The sequence below is a fragment of the Lissotriton helveticus genome, chromosome 6 (assembly GCF_964261635.1).
Source record: "Lissotriton helveticus chromosome 6, aLisHel1.1, whole genome shotgun sequence".
Taxonomy (NCBI): Eukaryota; Metazoa; Chordata; class Amphibia; order Caudata; family Salamandridae; genus Lissotriton; species Lissotriton helveticus.
The window spans coordinates 427999098-428022536 of NC_136067.1; the positions used below are offsets into that span (position 1 = coordinate 427999098).

A 23439-nucleotide genomic window follows, 5' to 3' on the forward strand; every position below is an offset into this window, starting at 1 on the left:
GCGGAGAAGAGAACTCAGGCCTGCAGTGTAGGGCCTGCGCGCAGTTTGCTAAGTTTGCATGTTGTCCTGACAAGTGCAATCACTTGTCAGGCCTTACTTTCCCTTTTTCAATCACATTGTGCACCCCTGTGGTAGATTTGGGTAAGCCCTGGGCAGGGTGCAGTGTAAGTAAAAAGCAGGACATATACTGAGGTGTGTGCTATGTCCTGACAGTGAAAAGCAGTCCATTTCGTTTTCACTGGTGAAAGGCCATCCTGCCAATAGGACAGAATGAGGGAGGCTGGATAGTGTGTTTTGTTAGTCTAGTTTCCTATAAGTTTAAAATGGAGAGGTGAAGTTTAGTATGTATGAACTCACAGTATCATAACACATCTTTCTATGAAAGTGGTTTTGTCACTGTGTGTTCAGAAACCACTCTTTTAGAAAGTGGCTGAGCTTTGTGCTTTACGCATTTTTGTGTGCCTCTGCTGAATGTGGATTGACTGTCTGGATCTGAGAGGAGCTGGGGGAGGTCTCGAACCAAGGGTGGGGTTGAGATGGCACCAGGCTGACCTGCATCTGGAGAGTAGGCGAGGAGAAACCACGGGAGGTGAAGAGGCCTGGGCTGCTGCGATAAAACAATTGACCTGTCTCCTGCTGAGTGATTAGGTAACCAGACCCTCAGTATCAAAGGGAGAAAGGTGACACTGGGAGGGAGACACCCGGACCTGATTTAGAGAAGGGTCAGGGACCCCTGAGCACAACGAACTTCAAATACATTAAGGGGTATAAATATGAGAGCTGAAACCCCTGAATGTTGGAATGAAACAGAAATGGATTGAGACTGAAAAGGCTTGGACCCATTTTGTGGTCAAGAGGAACCTCTGCTAAGGAAGGACAACTGAAGAGACTGCTGGGGAAGGACCAATCCTTGCTTCGTGATCTGGGGCTGGTCTGCAGTTTTAACCAAGGAAGATGCTGTTGGGACTGTGCTTGGTGCCTGGGGTCCCCCTGCTTGACAAAGACTGTGCTTTGTGCTGTGTCTTGTAACCCCAAGGGCCCGAGGTGAGCTGGCTCCCTGTTTGGAAACACAGGAACATAAAAGTTTCTAAAGAAATTTCAAGCGACGTGGTGGGTGCGTGTTTTGGCAGCTTGAGATCCACGGAAGGTGTACCCTGTGATCTTGGACACACGGAGAAGTGAGACTCGGACGTGCTGGGTGCGTGTGGTGGTGCACAGGAGGCATTAGTGAAGAGCACCTGGTCAATGCATGCACCAAAGCTAAAGTGAGTCTCGGACGTGCTGGGTGCGTGTCGTGGTGCACCGCAGGCGTTAGTGAAAAGCGCCTGGTCGGCGTGTGCATCGAAGCTGAAGTGAGACTCGGACGCGTAGGGTGCGTGTTGTGGTGGACCTCAGGCGCTGGTAAGCGCGCCTGGTCGGCGTGTGCATCGGAGGTGGAGCGAGTCTCGGACGCGCATAGTGCGTGTTGTGGTGCACAGGAGGCGATGGTGAGGAGTGCCTGATCAACGTGTGCATCGGAAGTGGAGTGAGTCTCCGGCGTGTCGGGGTGCAGCCGAAGGTGATGGTGAAGAGCGCCTGGATATCGGGGCACCGGAGCTGGAGTAAGTCTCAGTGAAGCAGTGTGTGTGCTTTGGTGCAACCTGGGACTGTGGAGGTGATCGGCTTATCATTGTGTGCACCGGAGGAAAGTGAGTCTCTGCAGCACAGTGTGTGTATCTTGGTGCCAAATGAGACAGCAGGAAGGAGTGCCTGGTGAGCGTGCACTCGGAGTAAACGTGGAGTCCGATAAGCGTTGTGTGTGGCTTCGTGCCAGAGGAGACCCGGAGGGTGCAGTGGTGAACGTGCACCCGGAGTAAAGTAATCTCAGGGGCGTGGGGTACGTGTGCCCTGCGGCCGCCTGAGACCTTCCTAACAGTTGCGGCCCGGACCGACAGCCCTGGAGGAGCTGACCTGCCAGGCCGAGCCACTGAGGCCCATGGAAGACCCAGTTCGCGGAAGGAGGAGAGGAGTGAATATGCTACTTACCAGTATGCATCTGTTCTTGGCATGTAGGGCTGCTAACATTCATATCTATAGCATAGATCGCCGCCTAGTGTTGGGTCCGGATGATTGCACATTGTTGTCCTGGAAGAGTCTTCGAAGTATCACGAGATAGGTGGCTCCTCCCCTGGACTACAGTGCGCATGGGCATCGGCTCCATCCCCAGATTGTTTTTAGCCATTGTGGCGAAGATGGAGTGTAACAGTGTAAATGATGACCATGCTAAGAGTAAGTGTAAATTCTGCAGCCGCTACAGGCGCCGGGGAGGAGGGCGGGCGATATGAATGTCAGCAGCCCTACATGCCAAGAACAGATGCATACTGGTAAGTAGCATATTCAGTTCGAGGCATGTGGGCTGCTGAATTCATATCTATAGCATAGAATACATAGCAGTCCCTCCATTATCGGCGGCCGCCTGTGCCAGCTGCAGATGTTTGAAAAAGTGTCTTTAGAACAGCCTGCCCTACAGCTGCTTGGAGTGCACATATACGCAGTAGTGTTTAGTAAATGTGTGTGGGGTAGACCATGTGGCTGCTCTACAAATGTCTTCCAAAGGGATATTACCAAGGAAAACCATGGAGGCCCCCAACTTGCGGGTGGAGTGGGCTCTGGGGGGGACCGTTAAAGTGCGTTTAGCTTTTTGGTAACAAATTTGAATACACTTAACGATCCACCTGGCTATACCTGCTTTGGAAATGGGGTTGCCCTTGTGCTGGGCAGAAAAGGCAACAAAGAGTTGTTTAGTCTTCCTAAAATCTTTGGTCCTATCAATGTAGTACATCAAAGCTCGTTTGACGTCAAGAGTGTGGAGCATTCTTTCGGCCACTGTCTCTGGGTTTTGAAAGAACACAGGCAGTTCAATAGTTTGATTGACATGGAACTGTGAAACTACCTTAGGAAGAAATTTAGGGTTAGTGCGTAGCACCACCCTGTTAGAGTGAATCTGTATGAATGGCTCTTGGACAGTGAGCGCTTGGAGTTCACTGACACGTCGCAGCGACGTGATGGCTATTAGGAAAGCCACTTTCCATGTTAAGAATTGAACCTCGCAAGAATGCAGAGGTTCAAAAGGTGGGCCCATCAGCCTGGTGAGGACCACATTAAGGTTCCATACAGGAGCTGGTGGGGTCCTGGGAGGAATGACCCGTTTCAGTCCTTCCAGAAAAGCTTTAACGGCAGGCACTCTGAAAACGGAGAGATGCTGCCTGTTTTGGAGATAAGCCGCTATGGCGGATAAGTGTATCCGAATGGAAGCATATGCTAGATTGCATTTGTAAAGATGTAACAAATAACAAATGATGTCGTGAGTAGATGCATCTAGCGGGTTGATGTTGTGTTCTGCACAGTAAATGACAAACCGCTTCCATTTTGCTGCATAGCAAGCTCTGGTGGTGGGCTTTCTCGCCTCCCGTATGATATCCATGCAGTCGGGAGGCAAGTTAAGGTAGCCAAATTCTAAGACTTCAGGAGCCAGATCGCCAGGTTGAGCTGTTGCGGATCTGGATGCTGAATGTCGCCACGGCTCTGCGTCAAAAGCCTGGGTGTGAGGTGTAGCCTTTGATGCGGTACCACGGAGAGTTCTAGAAACGTGGTGTACCATGGTTGGCGTGCCCACGTTGGAGCAACCAGGATGAGTGTCATCGAGTGTTGCTTTAGCTTTCGTGCCACCAGCAGTATGAGAGGCGCTGTGGGGAAAGCGTACGCAAATCTGCCTGACCAGTTCATCCATATCGCATTGCCCTGCGACTGTGGGTGAGGGAACCTGGCGGCAAAGCTTTGGCATTTTGCGTTTTCCCTTGTGGCGAATAGGTCTATCTCTGGATGACCCCACTGCTGGAAGTACGGGCGGAGTACTGATGGATGTATCTCCCACTCGTGCATCTGGTGGCTGTACCAGCTGAGCAGATCCGCCATCTGATTGTCCTTGCCCGGGAGGTGTTCCGCCATGAGGAAGATGTTCCTCTGAATGGCCCACTTCCACACGCTCTGAGCCAGATGAGACAACTGTGGAGAGTGTGTACCTCCCCGCTTTTGAAAGTAGTACATGGCGGTCATGTTGTCCGTCCGGATCAACACGACTTTGTTGCACAGATGTACCCTGAATGCCTTCATCGCCATGAAGATTGCCATCAGTTCTAGGTAGTTGATGTGCATCTTCTTTTGCTGCGTTGTCCATAGTCCCTGCACCGTGTAGTGGAGTACATGGGCTCCCCATCCCTGGAGAGATGCGTCCGTCGTCAGGATAATCTGTGGCACAGGCTCCTGGAACGGTTGGCCCTTGCAAAGGTTGTGTGGATTCCACCAATGCAGAGAGTTGTATGCCCGACCGGTCACCAACACTAGGTCGTTCAACTGTCCTTGAGCCTGAGTCCACTGATGAGCCAAGCATTCTTGGAGCGGACGCATATGTAGCCTCGCGTGCGGGACTATGAAGATGCAGGAGGCCATCATGCCTATCAACTGCATGAACACTCTTGCTGGAAGCGAGTGTTGCGGTCTGAACTTCTGGATCAGTGACTGAATGCTGTCGATCCTCACAGAAGTCGGCTGAGCTGTGGCTGCCAGAGTATCTATTGTCGCGCCCAGATACTGCCGCACATGGGCTGGCTGAAGGTGCGACTTTGGATAATTCAGTGAGAATCCCAGATTGTGAAGAAGGTGAATGGTGTGGGAAATGTTGGCGGCGCACTGCTGGGCCGACTTTGCTTGGACAAGCCAGTTGTCCAGGTAAGGGTAGATGTGAACGTTCTGCCTCCTGAGGTGCGCCGCCACTGTCGCCAGGCATTTTGTGAACACCCTGGGCGCTGTGGTCACCCCGAAAGGGAGGACCTTGAATTGATAATGCTGATTCTGAATGGGGAATCTGAGGTATTTTCGATGTGAAGGATTGTATGGAATGTGAAAATATGCATCCTTGAGACCCAAGGTTGCGAGGAAGTCTCCCTGATTGAGCAACGGAAGAACCTGCTGCAGCGTTAGCATGTGAAAGTGTTCTGAGAGAATATACTGGTTTAGGGGTCTGAGGTCCAGTATGGGTCGGAGGGACCCGTCCTTTTTCGGGATTAAGAAGTACAGGGAGTACACTCCTGTGCCTTCTTTCTCCAGTGGCACGAGCTCGATTGCCCTTTTACAGCATGACGAGTACTTCCTGCTGCAATAAGTGCAAATGCTCTGTGGACATAGGACGGTGTTTTGGTGGCATGTTGGGTGGAGTGGATGTCAACTCCAGACAATAACCGTACTGGATACGTTTTCTGACCCACCTGTCTGTGGTGATGGATTTCCAGACTGGCAGGAACTGCTGGAGTCTCCCCCCGACAGGTGTGGTATGGTGGGGGGGCAGTGACAGGGCGTCACTGTTTGTTGGTGGAGGAGGAGCGGGAGTTGTTGTTCCCACGACCTCTGTCCTTGGTGCTGTTGCCCCGATAGCCGCCTCTACTCTGCTTGGTGTAAGAGGACTGCGCTCCACCTTTAGCGTATTGCGTTTGCTGGGACATCTGTCCTCTGGAAACACCTCTATTGCTTGAGCGACGAAAAGTGCTGCCTCTAAACTGTTGGGACTGGAGAGCCCCCATGGACTTTGCAGTCTCAGTATCCTTCTTTATTTTTTCCAAGGTGGTATCCACCTCAGGGCCGAATAATCTATCAGGGTTTACCGGCTGATTGAGGATGGTGGTCTGTATCTCCGGCTTGAACCCGGAGATTCTGAGCCAGGCCTGACGTCGCAACATTACACTTGTGTTAATGGCCCTGGCTGCGGTGTCCGCCACGTCAAGTGCGCATTTAATAGAAGCGTTGGAGATGCGCTTCCCTTCCTGAATGAGCATTTCTGCTGCTTCTTTATACTGATCTGGCAGATGTTGCAACAGGGTCTCTAGTGTATCATAGTGTGCCCTGTCATATCTGGCCAAGAGTGCCTGAGTGTTCGAAATACACCAGATATTGGCCGCTTGGGCCGCCACCCTCTTCCCTGATGCCTCTAGCACCTTAGATTCCTTGTCAGGGGGAGGAGCATCACCAGTGGTTTGTGAATTTGTCCTCTTCCGGGCATTAGAAAAAACCAGAGAGTCCAACGGCAACTGGCCCTTGATGTAGGTAGTATCGCCAGGTGCCGGCTTATACTTTTTTTCAATCCTAGGGTTGATAACCCTGGCACGTGTGGGTTCTTTAAAAATGTCTGCAGCATGTTTGAGAACCCCTTTCAGCATTGGGAGAGTCTTGACAGTCTTTTCTGCTGTTGAAAAGGTATCAAAGAGGAAGTCCACTTCAATAGGGTCAGCATGCAGCTGGACGTCGTGGTTTTTAGCTGCCCTCTCAATTAGAGCATTAAATGCTGCAGAATCCTCAGTAGGAGAGGTTTTGACATTGTACACCGGAGTGTCCGGGGCAGTGTTCTGATCCCCGGGTCCCCTGCATCTACCCAAGAGTCCTGGTGATCCTCAGGATCAGTGTTGGCAGGAAAGTTATACTCCTCATCATCACCTTCCCCAGCCTCCACATCTGAATAAGTGGGTGAGGGTGTTGCAACAGTTCGAGTCCGTGGAGCAATTGGCTCCACCATAACCGGGGAATCCGTAGAAGGCTTTTTGCGCTTCAAAGGAATCGTGTAGGACTCCATAGGCTGTGCCGCTGAGCTCTTTCTCTTGTAGAGGGTAAGTTTACCGGTGTCGGCGTCGATAAAGTGTTCCGACTGCTCCTTCATCAGGGGTCGTCGATGCTTCGAGCTCCCAAGAGGCTGAGAAGGCTTCGACCCTGTAGACACTTGCACGGGCGCTTCGTCGACCGACCTTGGTGCGAACGCCTTCGGTGCCACCTTTGGCGGTAACGTGAACAGGAGTGGCGCCGAGGACTTTGGCGTCCTGGCAGCTTGCTTCGGGGTTGAAGCATCCTTCGGATCGACCACGGAAGCCTTGTTCCTGATGCGTTGCAACGAGTCCGACACCTGCTTCGTGAAGGATGCGGACCGTTTCGTCGACCCGACAGACGTCCTCGGTCCACCAGCGTGTGCAGACTCGAGCGTCGATGCCTTGGCTTTTTCCGGACGATGTGCAGGATCAGCCCTCTTAGGTGCGCCATGCCCTCCTTCCGTGTCGACGGCCTTCGGCTTCGGGTCGGCAGCCTTGACAACCGGTTTCGGTGCCCCAGTCTTTGGCTCGATGCCCTTGATTGTTTTTCGCTCGACGCCCTTGCCCGACTTCGGCTCGACGCCCTTGGTCGACTTCACTGGGTCGACAGCCTTCTTCGGCTTCGGCTGCCCCGACATGTCCGAAGACGAGGAGGTGACCAGAGGGACAGACGTCTTCTGTTTCGACGGCGTCTCCATCACTTTCGTTTTCGTCGACACCGAATGTTTCACTTTCGGTTTCGTTTTGACCAATGGCGGCTCCGTAGAAGTGTCCGTAGCCGGGCCCGTAGGCGAGGCAGTGGATCTGGGTGCAAGGTCTTGGGTAAGGCCATGTGGCGATCCCTCGACCTGAGCCTTGGTTATTGTTCGAACGGGGCATAGCTCGTCGCCTGAGCTATCTTCCGTGGCCCCATAGGCCTCATTGTCGTCTCCTACCTCGTCGACGACTTCTTCTGCATCGAGCACTTCGACGTCTGCGTCGTAGTGGTAGTCGATCTCCTCCGCTGGAGTTGAAATCGGCTCTCGATCTTCTTGTTCGTCTGCTTCTTCCCTCTCGAAGATGTCCACCGGTGCCGGGGCCGACTGCCGGGCCTCCTGGCGCGCCACGCGCCGAAGTCGAATCGTCTTCTTCGATCGAAAACGGGAACAAGCCATACAGTTGGATTCATCGTGATCCGGCGACAGGCACTTGTTGCACACCGGGGGGACGTCGATGTGGGGGTACTTTGATCCGCAGACGGGACATTTCTTGAACAGACTCCGTTCCATGATGTGTCGTCGAAAGTCTGGTTGCGTCGACTGGGACTCAAGCACCGAAGAGCCACGCGACTCCTCTGGACGTCCGACACGGGAACTGAGCCGGAACAGAGCTGGGCACCGAACGCAAAACAATACCGACGGTAAAGGGAAAGGCCATCGGGCCTTAAGGAAAAGTCTATATCGATTCCGAACTGGAGTTATCGAATATGCATCCGAACCCAATGGCTGAAAAAAACAATCTGGGGATGGAGCCGATGCCCATGCGCACTGTAGTCCAGGGGAGGAGCCACCTATCTCGTGATACTTCGAAGACTCTTCCAGGACAACAATGTGCAATCATCCGGACCCAACACTAGGCGGCGATCTATGCTATAGATATGAATTCAGCAGCCCACATGCCTCGAACATTGGGGTTGCGCCCCCAGGTAACATGGATCACTACATGGGCGGGGTGCGGGCTCGGAGAGACTCTCTCTCTGCCTCTCAGTTCTTCTGTCGACGTGAGCCTTTGCTTCGGCTCAGAGTGGGGGCCCGTACTGACGAAAGGAGTGGCAGTACTGCGGCCAGAGTAAGAAGCTGTACTTTAAGTAATCGTTGAACCGTGTGGGGGGCAACTGTTATCGAAGAGGCTGATTGTCGTAATACACATTGTCAATACTGTTGCAAAGAACTGGCGCCTGACATTTTTACTGCATAATGAAGTACACGCTTGTAGTGCTACAAATTGCATTATTTCTCCCTTGCAAAGTACAGGATTGTAGCGGCCCACATTGCATTATTTCGTCATTGCAAAGTACACGATTGTAGTTACGCCTTGCATCAGTCCTTACTTGCAAAGTACATGATTGTAGCGGCCCGTATTGCATTATTTCTTAATTGCAAAGTACATGATTGGGGTGTGACGCATTGCATTATTCCTTCATTGCCCAGTACATGATTGTAGCGGTACGCATTGCATTATTTCTCCCATTGTAAAGTACCGAGGTGTATCGTTACGCATTGTATTATTTATCCTTTGCCCAGCACAGGATTGTATCATTACGTAGTGCATTATTGTTTTTCCATTGTAACATGTGTGATTCTAGCATTGTGACCAGCATAGCATTTTGAAAGTGGTGGTTGGAATTTTAACCTACCAGCCAGCAGGAACAAATATTACCCTTTATGATACGTTGGCTTTTGTATCACGTGGTCTGATCGTATATCTTTTTATATAAAGTTTAAACTTGTTTTCATCAAACTCATGTGGAGTTCATTTGTGGTGTCACCAGGGGGTTACTGTGGGCGTGGTTGCACAGACTGTATGCTTGTGCCTTGGAGATAGGCCTGCCTGTTCGTGCCAATCTACTAAGGGGGTTAGCAGGGCTATCTCAAACGGTGTCCTTACCTCGCCTAACGTTGAAATTTTCTGCCTGTGCCCCTTGGTGCAAGCCCATGCTTACGGCCACTTTCATTCCACTCCACAGTTCCAAGACCAAACCGTTCGCACTGGCAACTCTAGCTGTTCTATATGGATCTCATGTCAGCCTGCTTGGCCATATAATTAAGTTCCCTATTATGGCACAAACTAGTTGTTTATTTTATAGGCAATGACCTTAGCTGTAAGGTTTGGCTTGATTACTGTAGATTATTCACAAAAGTGGTTAGAGATCCAGTTCATAGCTAGTACTACCATTGATGACATCTGCAGCTGATGGAATGCAGAAAAGAGAAGGAAGACGATCAAGATCTCATGAAGTGAATTATGAAGACTTAGGTGATGGAGGGTCACTGGCTAGAGTAGAAACTCAGTTAGAGGGGAAACAGACCTGGAGTAGTAGAAACTTATGAGATCAGCTTGGAAGTAGTTGTTCTCTACATATTACTTATGTGTATCCTGAGAAAGTTATCAATGTTTTTACAGAATCATTTTTCACATTAAGCAGCATGGCATCATACCATTTCTATACATGTTTAACGAATATTGATATTTATGGGGTGTTCAGTAAATGTGGCACTATTGGCTACCACATTTTGTGTTTTCCTGTCCACAGCCATATGTCCAAAAAGCAATAAACAAAACAGCATACACAACAAAAGTCCATCATGTAAGATGTGTAAAATAAATGGAGTCTTACCACAGCGTTGCTTGGCTCGATCTTTAAAATTTCTGTGAAGAATTTGTGAGCCTCTGAGAAGTTATTCTGGCCAAGAAAGAGGAATGCTCTAAACGTAAAAATGAAATTAGCAGTTAATGGAATAGATTATATAGCATATACAAAATCTCTCATATATTATGAGGCCCTATTTAGAAACGTCTGGTTATGTATATTAGTTAGGCCTATGTAAAAACACTGCTTTCTTTTACGGCGAACACGTTTCTTACATTGACTTCCCTTTCACACAATATCCCCAATTATATATATATACATATACATACACACACTGTATAAGCACAATGGTGAAACTTTTTATCTTGTTCGCTGTCTTGATACTTCTAATAACTTTTATCTGCTTCTGTCTATTGATTATCAAAGCACATATATTCTATACAAGTATCACATTGGTTCAATAAACATTGAAAACATCCCACTGTGAATTCCTTGTATCTTTCTCTGAGAATAAGAGAGCACAAGTGACTGAGAAAAAGGGTCTAAATCTGTTACCATGATCCCTGGGGGAGGATAAGGGTTGTCATATTCAGTGGTTGCCAGAAGCATTTGCTACCCGCCTAGGTTTAGGTGTACTTATTGTGGCACTGTGAGCTAGCTGGCCTATAGGACAACATATCCTGAAGGGTCTAGAAAGTGTTTTGTTTTGGAGCTCATAACAGTAGGAGGGGGTTTGGTATGAGTAAAGGGGAGGTGGAGGGGGGAAGATTCAGAGGGTTGGGTTTAGAAAGGCTTGTTTGGGAGATCTCAATAGTAAAAGAGGTATGAGATGATGCAAGGAGGGGTAGGAGAGGGAAGGTTATTTTGGGGGTCATAGTAGTAGAATGAGGTTTGAGAGGAGACAGTGAGTGGAGGTAGAGCATATATTGAGGGAGGTATAGGGTGAGATATCGGTAGTGCATTGGAGATGCTGAATTAGAAGTAAAGTAATAAATATAAAGATACATAGGTACATGGAAGTATATATGTTTAAGAAAGGTAATATATCTAGATTTCAATTATAGTTATTAAGAACAATTGTTACTTACCTGTAAACAGGTGGTTCTCCAGTATTGGTGTCTTTCATAGATTCACATGCTTGAATATTCCCCGTCGTCTAAGTGGGAGTCCCACGGTACATAAAATAGCAATAAATGCTAAAAAATATATGTATGTGAGAACATAACATAAGAAGAAATAGAAGTAAATACATAACTGAAAACCTCTAAAACAATTCCTCCATAGGTATGCATGATAGAGAGAGAAAACACTTGTAACATATCACTGTCATTATGTTAGTCCAAACTACAGCCAATCAGGAGGCAGCACCCTCTACAACCTTCTCCTCAGAAGCTCAAGCCCTCAGATTTTCGTAGCACCAAAGTGACCCAGAGTGCATGAGGAGAAGAGAGCCTCTGAGGGGAGGAGGGTGGGTCGCATGTGAATCTATGAAAGACACAATACTGGAGAACCACCTGTTTACAGGTAAGTAACAATTGTTCTTCTCCAGTATTAGGGGTGCTTTTCATAGATTCACATGCTTGAATAGAGTAGAGAGCAGTAACCTCCAAAGAGATTGCAAAGTACAGCATGGCAAAGCTCGAAGACAGTAGAAATACAGTCATAGAAGCTTAAATACCAATCATTGAAAAAATATAAAGGAGGAGGGAACAGAGGCTCACCTTATTTGAAAAGATGACGAAGTATTGCCTGTCCCACTGCGGTATCCGCCTCATTGATGGCGTCCAAGCAGCAATGCTTGGTGAAGGTGTGCCTGCTGGACCATGTCGCTGCACGGCAGATCTGATGAAGTGGCACACCAGCAAACAGGGCGGTGGATGAAGACATAGCCCTTGTAGAATGAGCCCTCACCGAAGACTGCAAAGGCTTGCCAGCCTGTTGATGGCAGAAGGCAATGGCCGAAGAAATCCAACGGGCAATCGTTGGTTTGGTAACTGGATGCCCCTTACGCAGTCGTCCATAAGCAATGAACAGTTGGTCGGACCTGCGGAAGGAGGCAGTTCTGCTAATGTAAAATTTAAGGCATCGTTTGATGTCCAAGGAATGCAATCGCTGCTCAGCCGGAGACTTTGGCTCAGCAAAGAAAGTTTTCAAGAACACAGGTTCATTTAGATGGAAGTCAGTAGGCACCTTAGGTAGGAAAGATGGGTTGGTGCGAAGCACCACGCCGTCAGGTCTGAATTGAAGATAAGGCGGTTTGATAGTAAAGGCGTGGAGGTCACTCACACAACGAGATGAGGTCAGAGCAAGAAGAAGAACAACCTTCCAGGTGAGGAACTTAATGTCCGCCCTATGGATGTGCTCAAATAGTGACTTCATAAGTTGCGACAAGACAACATTGAGATGCCACGGTGGAGGAGGGCGCCGAATAGGTGGGAACTTCCGGAAAAAGCCCTTTGAAAAACTGGCGGATAATTCTGGACGAGCAGAGGGAGGAAGAGCCATCTTGCCGGAAGCGAGAGATTGCAGCTAGGAAAACTCTCAAGGTAGCATGCGAGAGTCCAGATTGAGCTAGACTCAAAAAGAACGGAGGAAGCTGCTCCAGAGTAGAATGGATTGGATGGACATTTGCTGCCATGCACCAATGACAAAATCTTTTCCACTTGAGTTTGTAAGTTTTGATGGTAGACGGAGCCCTAGCATGAGCGAGGCTCTCTCTGCAGTCTTGCGAGATATTTAAGTTTGCGAACTCAAGGTGCTCAGGTTCCATGCCGACAATTGTAGAGTGGATGGATCCGGATGGTAAACCTGGCCCCTGTCCATCATCAGGATGTCTGGACGAGGATGAAGAGGAATGGGCTCGTACTGGGACAGAAGGAGCAACTCCGAGAACCACGCCTGTCTGGGCCATCGAGGAGCGATCAATAGGATGTGGCAGGGCTGCCTCCGCATCTTCCACAGCACCCGTGGCACTAACGGGATCGGCGGAAAGGCATAAGCGAATAGATCGCACCAATCGATCAAAAGGGCATTCCCGCACGATCCGGGGTGGGGATGCCAACTTGCGTAGGACGGGCATTTCTGATTCTCTGGTGTCGCAAAGAGGTCTAGAGATGGGCGACCCCATCGGTGAAACACAAGATCCAGAGTCGGTTGATGCAGCTCCCATTCGTGTGTCGACGATGTGGACCTGCTGAGGGAGTCTGCCAGGATGTTTGAAACGCCCGGCAGATGCACCGCCGTCAAGGTTATCTGATGACGGAGAGCCCAATCCCAAATCGACTGAGCCAGTTGAGACAAGCGTTGAGACTTTGTCCCTCCCTGTTTGTTCACATAGTGCATGCTGGTGGTATTGTCCGTTTGAATAAGCACTGACTCCCCTTGAACTACAGGACGAAACGACTTGAGTGCCAGAAAGATCGCCATCAACTCTAGCCTGTTGATATGCCAAGAGCGTTGGGGTGGAGACCATTTGCCCTTGATGGAGAGGCCTTGAAGATGAGCACCCCAGCCGTCCAGAGAGGCGTCCGTTGTGAGCGTGAGATCGGGCGCGTTGACGAGGAAGGATGGTCCAGTCGCCAGGTTGGTCAGCTGTGCCCACCAGCACATACCCTTTCTCATGCGAGCTGTAACGGCCACCAGGTCGTTGAAAGATCCGGAGACCTGACGCCACTGTACGTCCAGTTCCTCTTGAATGGGACGGGTCCGCAATCTGCAATGTGGGATCAGTGCAATACAAGATGATGCCATCCCCAGAAATGACTTTAATGTCCGGACAGAAACAGACTGCCTTGATCTAATGAGAGACACCAGGCGGAGGATTTTCTGTTGTCGTTCGTCTGAAACGAACGCCTTTGAAAGCATTGTGTCTAAGATCGCTCCCAAGAAATTCCTGGTTTGCGCTGGTGCAAACTGTGACTTGTCGACATTGATGGCCAAGCCGAGGGATTCAAACACATTTTGACAAAGACGAGTGTCTTGACTCAGTTGATGGCGTGATTGAGACTTGAGGAGGCAATCGTCCAAGTATGGAAAAATGTGGGCGCCTCGGAGGCGTAGGTGAGCCACCACAGGAGCCAACACCTTCGTTGACACACAAGGGGCGGATCGGAGTCCGAAAGGCAACACCTTGAACTGATAATGTGTCTGCCCCACCCTGAAGCGCAGGTACTTTCGATGCTGTTGGAGAATTGGGACATGAATGTATGCGTCCTGAAGGTCTATGGTGGTCATGAAATCCCCGCTGGCCAGAAGACGCAGGATCTCCAGTAGTGTCAGCATGCGGAAAGATTGGCTCTTTAGGTATCTGTTGAGAGCCCTCAAATCCAGAATTGGTCGCCAATATTCCGTCTTCTTGAGTATGAGGAAGAAACGAGAGTAAAACCCCTATCCTCTCTGAGACACTGGAACCACTTCGCCTGCACCTTTTTGAACAAGAAGACGGACTTGATGATAAAGCTCCTTGAGATGGGGAGGAGGCGGGCCAGACGGTGGAGTATGAGGAGGAATCTGGATGAACTCTAAGGTATGACCTTTCAGCACAATGTCCAACACCCAGTGGTCCGAGGTGATGGAACACCACTGAAAATAAAACAGAGAGATTCGACCTCCAACACTTTGGGGATGACAAAAGTCATTGGCGTTTGGGAGTGGATCCCCGATAGGATGACTTTCCCCTGTAGGGCCTTGAGCACTGTTGTCGATGTGACTGCTGTTGGTTGGAAGAGTAACGTTGGTTGCTCTGATTGTAGGAGCGATATTGAGATTGTCCTCCTCGAAAAGTGGAAGAAGTGCCGCGTCCGCGTGCACCTCGAAATGGCTGCTTCCGAAATTGCAAAGTGCCCAGTGATTTAGCCGTATTAGTGTCCTTTTTAATGCACTCTAGAGCTTCGTCAATATGTGACCCAAACAGCGATTCACCATCATGTGGCATATCAAGGATCTTGGATTGAACTTCCTGCCGGAAGGAGGTGGCCTTCAACCAACCCTGGCGTCGTAAGGCAGCCGCACTAGCAAGCTGGCGGAAGCCAGTGCCCGCAATATCGACTGCGCAGTCAATCATCTTTTCAGATGCTCTTTGTCCGTCCTGGGGGATTTGCAGAGCGTCCGCTTTGGAAGCGTCAGGGATGAGGTCAACTAATGCAGATATGTCCGACCACATCTGCCGGTCGTAGCGGCCCAAGATGGCTAAGGCATTCGCCGCCCATACTGTAGTGGAAGCCATGGTGGAGAATTTTCTTCCAATGGCGTCTAGGCGCCGACCTTCTCTAGCTGGAGGTGCGGTGATTAGAGACGCTGGATTACAGGCCCGACGCTGTGCTGCCTGAGTTACAACCGAATCTGGCTTAGGGTGAGAGACGAGGCATGCTGGTGAACCAGTTGGGGCCTTATATTTCTTTTCAAGGCGCGGCATTTGGCAGGTAACGAATTCGGAGCCTGCATGAGCTTAACTCCCTCCTTCCAAATAAAATCGATTATTGGAATTGTGTGGACTTGTTTGAAAGGCTGATTCTTGAAATCGTAGAGGAAACAGTCCTCCTCACTCTGTATCCTTGGTAATTTAAAGCGCTGAGCCGCTTTATCCATCAACAGATGAAAACTGGCAATATGTACTGGAGGGGAATCCCCAGATTCTCCTGGCGGAGGGGAGGGCGTCTGCATTTGGTAGTCGTCCCACTCTGCCATGCCGGTTGCGGCATCATCATTATCCTTATCATCGTGGACCTCTCCGTCCCCTCGTTCTGGAATCGCCTCATCATCCGCATCCTGTGGATACACAGTTGTGTGAATCTTGACCGACGTTTGAACCTGGGGAGAAGGCGTCGGTGGCAAAGTTGGCGGAACAGAAGGCGGAGCTGTCGCAGTCGAGGCAGGTCATGGTCTAGGAGTACCTTGTGGCGTTGGTGGAAAACGCCGGTTGTAGTCGTCCAGCATATGCTGGAGATTTGAAATCAAAGACAAAGGCAAAGTAGCCATTGGAACTTGGATGCACTGTTCCTCATGAGACTCCTGGTCGCCGCCGTCGTCGTCACTGCCGGAATCTTGACATTTGATGAGTAGATCAGACGGACTGTGGGCCGCCCCGAAAGTGTCATCCACATCATCACCAGAGTCCGAGTCGTGCTCAGAGTTAGTGGCAAACATAGGTGAAGGAGGCTGCGGATCTGGAGCGGACAACTGGTGGCAAGGCGTTTGACGGCGACGGTGTGAAAGATCGGTGGCGACAGATGCAGAACCTGAAGAAGGTAAAGGCACCAGAGACAACTAGGCAAAGGAAGATGGTGCCACCGTTGACGGTGCCGTCGACGTTGTCGTTGACGGTGCTGAAATGGCCGTCGATGAAAATGACTTCGATGAATCCATCGTAGACGGAAGGCTCGTCGACGAAGCCGTCGTCGATGGAGTCGTCATCGACGGAAGTATTGTAGATGGCAAAGCCGCCGACGTTGTCGACGCAGGAGACACCCCTGTAGACGGAGCCCTCGTCGACAAGGCTTTAGTCGACGGAGTCTTCGTCGACGACGAAGACTTTTTGATGGCTTTCGTCGACGATGCTGGTTTCTTCGTCGCCGAGGTGATAGGAATCGTCGACGAGACAGTCTGGAAGGCCAATGAAACTCTCGTCGACGTAAAGGCCGTTGACGAGACCGTCGTCGATGAGGTGAAAGCTGACGTCGTCGTCAGTGTCGTCGTCGTCGACGATGTAGACACTGCAGATCTTGTCGTCGTAACGCTCGTAGACGCTCCCGTCGATGACGAAGCATGTTTAGGTGTGGAAACACGCTGAGAGGCAGCAGAGAGCCAGGTCTCGTGGGCGCAGCAGTAGTAGGAGCTGGTGAGGACACCACAGAGGCCAAAGGCAGGGCCAGTTTCTTCTTTTTTAGAAAAGGAGAAGGCATATCCTGCACACTACCACGCTTAGATGCTGCAGTGGAGGGTCAATATTGAAAACTCTCAGCATCAGACAGAGCTGAATCCTTGTCTTTAAGACGTTGGAGCCAAAGGAGGAGACGGCCTTCTCTGTCCTTTAGAGTCTTGTTAAAAAAGGATCTACAAAACTTGAAGCTGCCAACTTCTGCTCAGGGTAGAGACAATAAATACATTTCTTGTGGGGGTCCGCTTTAAAAAGACGCAACTTCCCATAAGAAGAGCAAGGTCAGAATAAAGACTTCTTACTTGACATGATGAAAGTTCAGGAAACAAGAAGCAGTTGAGGAAAAAATTGAGCAGAGCTCAGGGAGACTCCCTTCACACGACGTGCGGTAGAAAATCTGAGGGCTTGAGCTTCTGAGGAGAAGGTTCTAGAGGGTGCTGGCGCCTGATTGGCTGTAGTTTGGACTAACATAATGACAGTGATATGTTACAAGTGTTTTCTCTCTCTATCATGCATTCCTATGGAGGAATTGTTTTAGCGGTTTTCAGTTATGTATTTACTTCTATTTCTTCTTATGTTATGTTCTCACATACATATATTTTTTAGCATTTATTGCTATTTTATGTACCGTGGGACTCCCACTTCGACGACGGGGAATATTCAAGCATGTGAATCTATGAAAGACACCCCTAATACTGGAGAAACTCAGACTTTCAAGTGTTGCTGTACTGTAAGCTAATTTATAACAATTTTAAAAATTATACTTGGCATCCAGCTAATTGTCCACTCCTCTTTCCTATCTTTAAGCTATACTCTGCGCTGGCACATTTAGAGAGGCACTGGAGTAGCCAGGGCAACCTTTAGGGTGGTGCGACCGGTGCAGCCGCCCCTGGCACTGACCTGGGTGATCGGGTATGTTTAAATAACTTATGGGTTTAACGGCACCTACTGCAGAGTTCCTTGTGTGTCCAGCAGTTTTCAGGTAGCAATAAAAATGTCAAGATACCTCTGGTGATTAAAGTTCCAGCTGGAAAAAGATCGGAGTTTTGCATCATAAGGTACAGCAGAGGGTTAATATGCTGGCTGCAAAGCACATGTACCATGCAGATCACAGAACTGTATTTAATGTGGATAGCTCAATGCGTTACTGTTTTCTGTCATAGAGATCTTTCTGTTACTAGTGGTTTATAAGTTACAATCTTAATATAGCAGAGACCTATGAGCTGTCATCAAAGAGTTGCATGCGAACTGCATGGTATAGGTTAGAACATTATGTTTTTTCCTGAGTCCTTCATTATCCGAATGTTACTAAGAAACGTTTGTTTGGTTAAAAATACATTCTTATTAGTAGAGCCAAACCAACCACGTTTCAATTCTTGTGTTCCTGCTTCTCCATACCAAACGCTCTCAAAATATTATGCCTACTAGTATGGATGACATACGATTACTATAACTTGTAATCCTGATAGTTTTGGATAGCATGGATGACATACGATTCCTACAACTTGTAATCCTGATAGTTTTATGTAACTTTCCCTATAGACTGATTTACACATGTTGATTCATTGTAGCTGTGTAAAATGTGTGTGATGTAAAGTGCTCTGGCACCGTACAATAGTATGAGTTTGCTATAAATCCAATGAAATGAGCGTGAGAAAGGGGTTATGGAGAGAAGAGGGGCACTGGTGGAGCTTGGTAGTGAGGGAATTCATGAAGAAGGAGGCAATGGTTAGTTTGTAAAAGAAAGAGTACCGATGCCTGAATCTCTGCTAAGAAGCCCGCAGCTGACATTATTTCATGTTGGTGCCCCAAATACCATGGCTGCATAGTCTCGATTTCACCTCATGCCTCTTTAATCCACTGCCAGACACTCCCTGACCTTTTATCTCACTCATGTAGATTCCTGCTTTGTCCCTTGGTGTGACTGTTTTTTCGTCTTGCTCTTCCTCCATCTTGCTGGTACGTGTGTTTTTTCCTCTCTTACTCTCTGGAAATGTCTGATGTGGAAAAATAAGTGCCAGTCCGCAAAAATGAGTGTAGGTGCCCCACCTCCTCCTACCAGCAGCCACTGGCTCAAATTAAGCAATGGAAGGAGGTCATTGGAGGGGGTGGCAAGAAACAATTGTCACACTGGGCGCCATCAAGCTAAAGCCAGCCCAGGGTGTAGCATATCCATAGCTGGCAAGGTTTCAGATTGCTTATGTGTGACATTTTCATAATTTCAGTGTAATTATGAGTGACATTCAACCATTACAAGTGACACTCTCTTACGAACAGTATAATGTCACCCACACTTAGTAGTAGCATGGCACAGCCCACACACTAGGTCAGACACCTATTGCCAGGCAGGGCGGCAGCGAAACAATAAAGTAAACTGAGATTCCCTGCCTTAGTAAGCCTGCGACACCCTAGCTGGCAACCAGATAAATTAATGACATGAAAAGATCATAATCAATTGACAGAGTGACAGGTGTGTGGTTTTGTGTTCCCATCTTCAAATCAAAATCTTCAAAAAATCAAAAAATCTTCAAAAGTTCGTTTGACTAGCATATGAGTTTCTGTGATAGCAGGATATTTCCTCCCATTGTACACTAGCGCCATCTTGTGGTCTTTGAAAAACAAGCTCAGTTTTTATGCATCTGTGCATGTAAAGCGAGAAACTGGAACTACGCGGCTTTATTGCACTTCAGGACACGTTTCTTTTGCATGCCAATCTCAGGCATTGTAGTAATGTGGCACCTTCCTCCTCTGTCAGTGCGGATCTGCAGAGGAAACGGTGGTTGGTAGCACAGGAGAGCCACCTGCATTCCCCACATCTCCTCTGGGTATGTTGTGACCAGAAAGAACACAGCATTTGGGCCCCAGTGCAGGGAACCAGAGATAAACATTTCCTAGCCCTTAGAAACCTGTGCACCAGTCTGGGACACCTGGTCGCGCTTGATCGGGACAAAGTCAAACTTTCAGGCAAACCGCGATGGAGCTCTGTGTAGATACACATAGCGAAGGCCCTGGTCAAAATGTTACCTTTGGAATTAGAAACATTTCTGAAGCTTTTTCTACTGGGGTCCTTTGATGCTCTTCACCAGTCCGGCTTCAGAGAGGGCTCACCAGCTTGACTATTAGGGAGCTCCAGGTCAAACTTTGGAATTCGAACCTCCGTGGTGCTTCAGCAGGGCGAACCTGGAATTGTGGGCTGGGTTGCGGTTAAAGGCTTGGCTCTTGTGGTTGAGCTGGTTACCTTTGAAGCTTTTTTTCAAAGCTGATCCAAACTTCTGGAACTTCTTCCTGAAGTTCCTCTTGATGGTTCAAAGTGTCCAAAACACAATTTAAGGGCCTGGAAGCTACAAGATGGTCCTTGTAAGTTTGAAACCACAATGCACCAGGCCAAAACCCTTAAAAGTCCACTGGACGCATTCCATGCAGAGGACTCTTGGTGGTGATGATGCAGATAAGCTCTGTTAACCTGCAGAGTGCAGGGAGTCCACTCTTTAATCCTTTAGAAGCAAGGTATATCCACAGGGCTGTCGTTTCAGATAAAGCAGCAGGCACAGTCAGTCAGAATGCAGGGCCTGATGGTGCAAATTACGTTTCCAGTATGGCAATCCTTCTTCTCTTAGTTTCAAGCAGCTGATCTAAGAGGCTCTGCACCTCTCACATATTTAGTCAGTGTTCTCTGGGGTCAAGCAGGACAGCCCTCCTGTCCAATGAGGTGCAAGGCAATACACAGGAGCATAACCACTTTCTCCAAAGTGTGGTATCATCTTCTCCCAGAAAGCACTATTCCTCCGAAATTCAACATGGCTGAAATCTCAACAGAGCATGATCAGCAACTCTCAGTGTGGCTTATTTCCATAGCTCTACACCCCCTAACATCTGCAGAGTCCTTCCTTAAGCCCCCTATCTGGCTGGGTCAGAGGGGATGGGGTAGATGATCCTGGCATTCCCTGCCTGTCCTATTCTTCAGTTGAAGCTTCTTGCTTTATGACCCTTTCTCGCTGCTCTGTCATTCCTGTGTAGCAGAGCCCTCTCCACCAGATTGCCTCTCCTTGGGTGGGCCACGTATCACTTAATCAAAGCAGCCTGGCTAATCCTGTAACTCTGGCCAATCAGGGAAGACTGCAGAAAGGTACAATTTTGGTTTACTGACAAAGTTGTATAACTTATTTTTCAGTATAATTTAGGATAACTTCAACAATGTCATATTGTTCGGTTTATTAATACCATTCTCCTAAGTAATTGAATGACAGTATATTCAATTCCTAGCAATATTTATGCGTTCATAAAGTACTGCAATGTTATCCTATGGAGCTAGGCATCTACAGTGGGGAAACAGCAATGTGCAATTTGTCCATCATCAGGGCATATAAAAACATCTTTTATAATGGCCCTGCTTATAGTTACATGACCCCCCCATCCCTGGGACATCTAGGGGAGACCCAGTGGGTCCAGAATATGCAAATATAGTGTAGATCGTCACCCCAAAGTACTTATAGTACCGAAGTCAACTTTGGGAGGCACTGTTGGACTTGGCCCTTTTTGCAAGGTTATCCCAAAACATTTTGCCTTCCTCCTGTATTTTGTCTGACTTGTTGTTGTTGGTTTTAGGACTCTGGGCACTTTCCACTGCTGATCAGTGCTAAAATGCATGAGCTATTTCCTGAGCAATTGGTAATATTGGTCTACACATGTTTGGCAGATTTAATTTTACTTATAATTCCCTTGTACAGTGGTATCCTATATACTCAGGGCCTGTAAATTAAATGTTACATGTGGGCGTGCAACCTTGTTTGCACCACCCACAGAAGTAGCCTTTAAAACCTGTCTCAGGCAGGGCCTGCATGCGCAGTTTACTGCCACAGTTACTTGGCATTTAAAGTGCCCTAGGTAGCCCTATGGGCAGGGTGCTATGAAGGTAAAAGGTAGGACATGTGGCTTTGTTGTGTGGCATGTCCTGGTAGTGATAAACAACCTATTTGGTTTATCACTGCTGTGAGGCTGCTCCTCTCAAAAGTTTGCATTGGGAATTCCCTGATAGGCGCTTCAATAGTAATTTCTAATCTGGAAGCAGTAGCCTAGCCATCTTTGGTATGTTTGGAATAGTGGTGGTAGATCCTACCTATTGGTGAAAGTGGAGTTTCAATTACTATTTTAGAAATGCCACTTTTAGAAGTGGACATTTTGGTGTGCTTATGGATATTTGTGCTTTGCAGTCTGACTCCAATCAACTTCTGGTTTAGACTGACTGGAGGTCTGTTTTGTGCATTCACACTTGACAGTCACAAAGGGAGCTGAGGTGTGCCCTGCATGTCCTGTTGAGACTTCCTGTGCTAGAGTGGTGGGAGGAGTTGTCACATGCACCTGAATAAGGCTGTGCCTGCCTTTCACAAGGTCATCTCCGCCCCACCCCATGGTGTGTCTGGAGCCACAGCTGGGGCGTTGTGCACTTCTAAATTTGCTTGAAGTTACCTCCAGAACAAAGACATTTGGAGAATTAGTACAGGGGGTCTGACCCCATGATTTTAGACAATGCGTGGGTCTGTAACCAGACGTTGCTGACTGTTTGACCCAGCTGCGGTCTGAGTGGACCAGAGGGCTTCAGACTTGTGTTAGTGTGGGATGAGTCACTCTACTGTTGGCAGCTGCTCTGCACACTCACAGGCATCTGTGCAGGGGCACCAAGAGCATGGGGGGGACAAAGGGAGGTCTCTCCCAGATCACCTGGATTGGTGCCCTTTTCCCAGGAGTTCAAAGGCCAGACCTGGAGGCCCTGCTGTTGGGAGCTCATACTTCGGGGGCATTTTCGTTGTTGGCATTACAGGGAAAAAAACTTGATTGAGGACCCGGGAGTGAGGAAAATCATGGACATTACCATATTCACTGTAGTAGGTGAGCAGGTGCCCTGTAACCTACGATTGGAGCTCACATTACCGCATAACTTGTAAAAGAGACACAGGTGCGCCAGATATGTGCGATGACTACTTTTACTGGGGAGATGGTGATATTGTGGTGATTCCTATATGGCCCACAGTTAACTGCTTCATATTCATGCCCTGATGTGAAGGGGTATGTCATTTTATACCTTGCAATGATAGGATAACGAGTATCATTTTAGGACTTGCATAATATGTACAGTGATGGTGCATGGTGTTTTCATGACCTGTGCGACCTATAAGTATTTACTTCATTGCACTAACAGTGATGTTATGACAATTGCCTAGTTGGCAAAGTGATTTTGATTTATGTGATTGTGGTCTATGTGTTATATAATGTGTGTGTGTGTGTGTTTTGCCCAAACGCTTTATGCATTGCCGGTGGGATGAGCCAGACTGCTCAGCCAAGCTACCAAGGAGGTGAGCAGGGGTTATTTTGGGTGTTTAACTCCCTTACACTGGCTAGAGTGGTAGGTTCTGCCTGGCTTATGTGCATACCCATACCAGAAACCCCATTTCTAACAAGCACTTTACTACAATGGGGGATGTGAAATGTTCAATTTCTCTATCCCCAAGTCAAATAAAACATATTTTATAAGGACCCTGCTCATTATTACATAA

General features: G+C 48.5%; 1 protein-coding gene across 1 annotated transcript in view; it reads right to left on the minus strand.

Moving 5' to 3' along the window:
- Nucleotides 1–23439, minus strand: part of TRAPPC12 (trafficking protein particle complex subunit 12) — a 1039319-nt gene that overhangs the window by 18275 nt on the left and 997605 nt on the right. The window contains exon 11 of the mRNA XM_078647874.1: nt 10042–10129. Within this exon, the coding sequence (XP_078504000.1) occupies nt 10042–10129 (88 nt within the window). The remainder of the gene's footprint in view (nt 1–10041; nt 10130–23439) is intronic.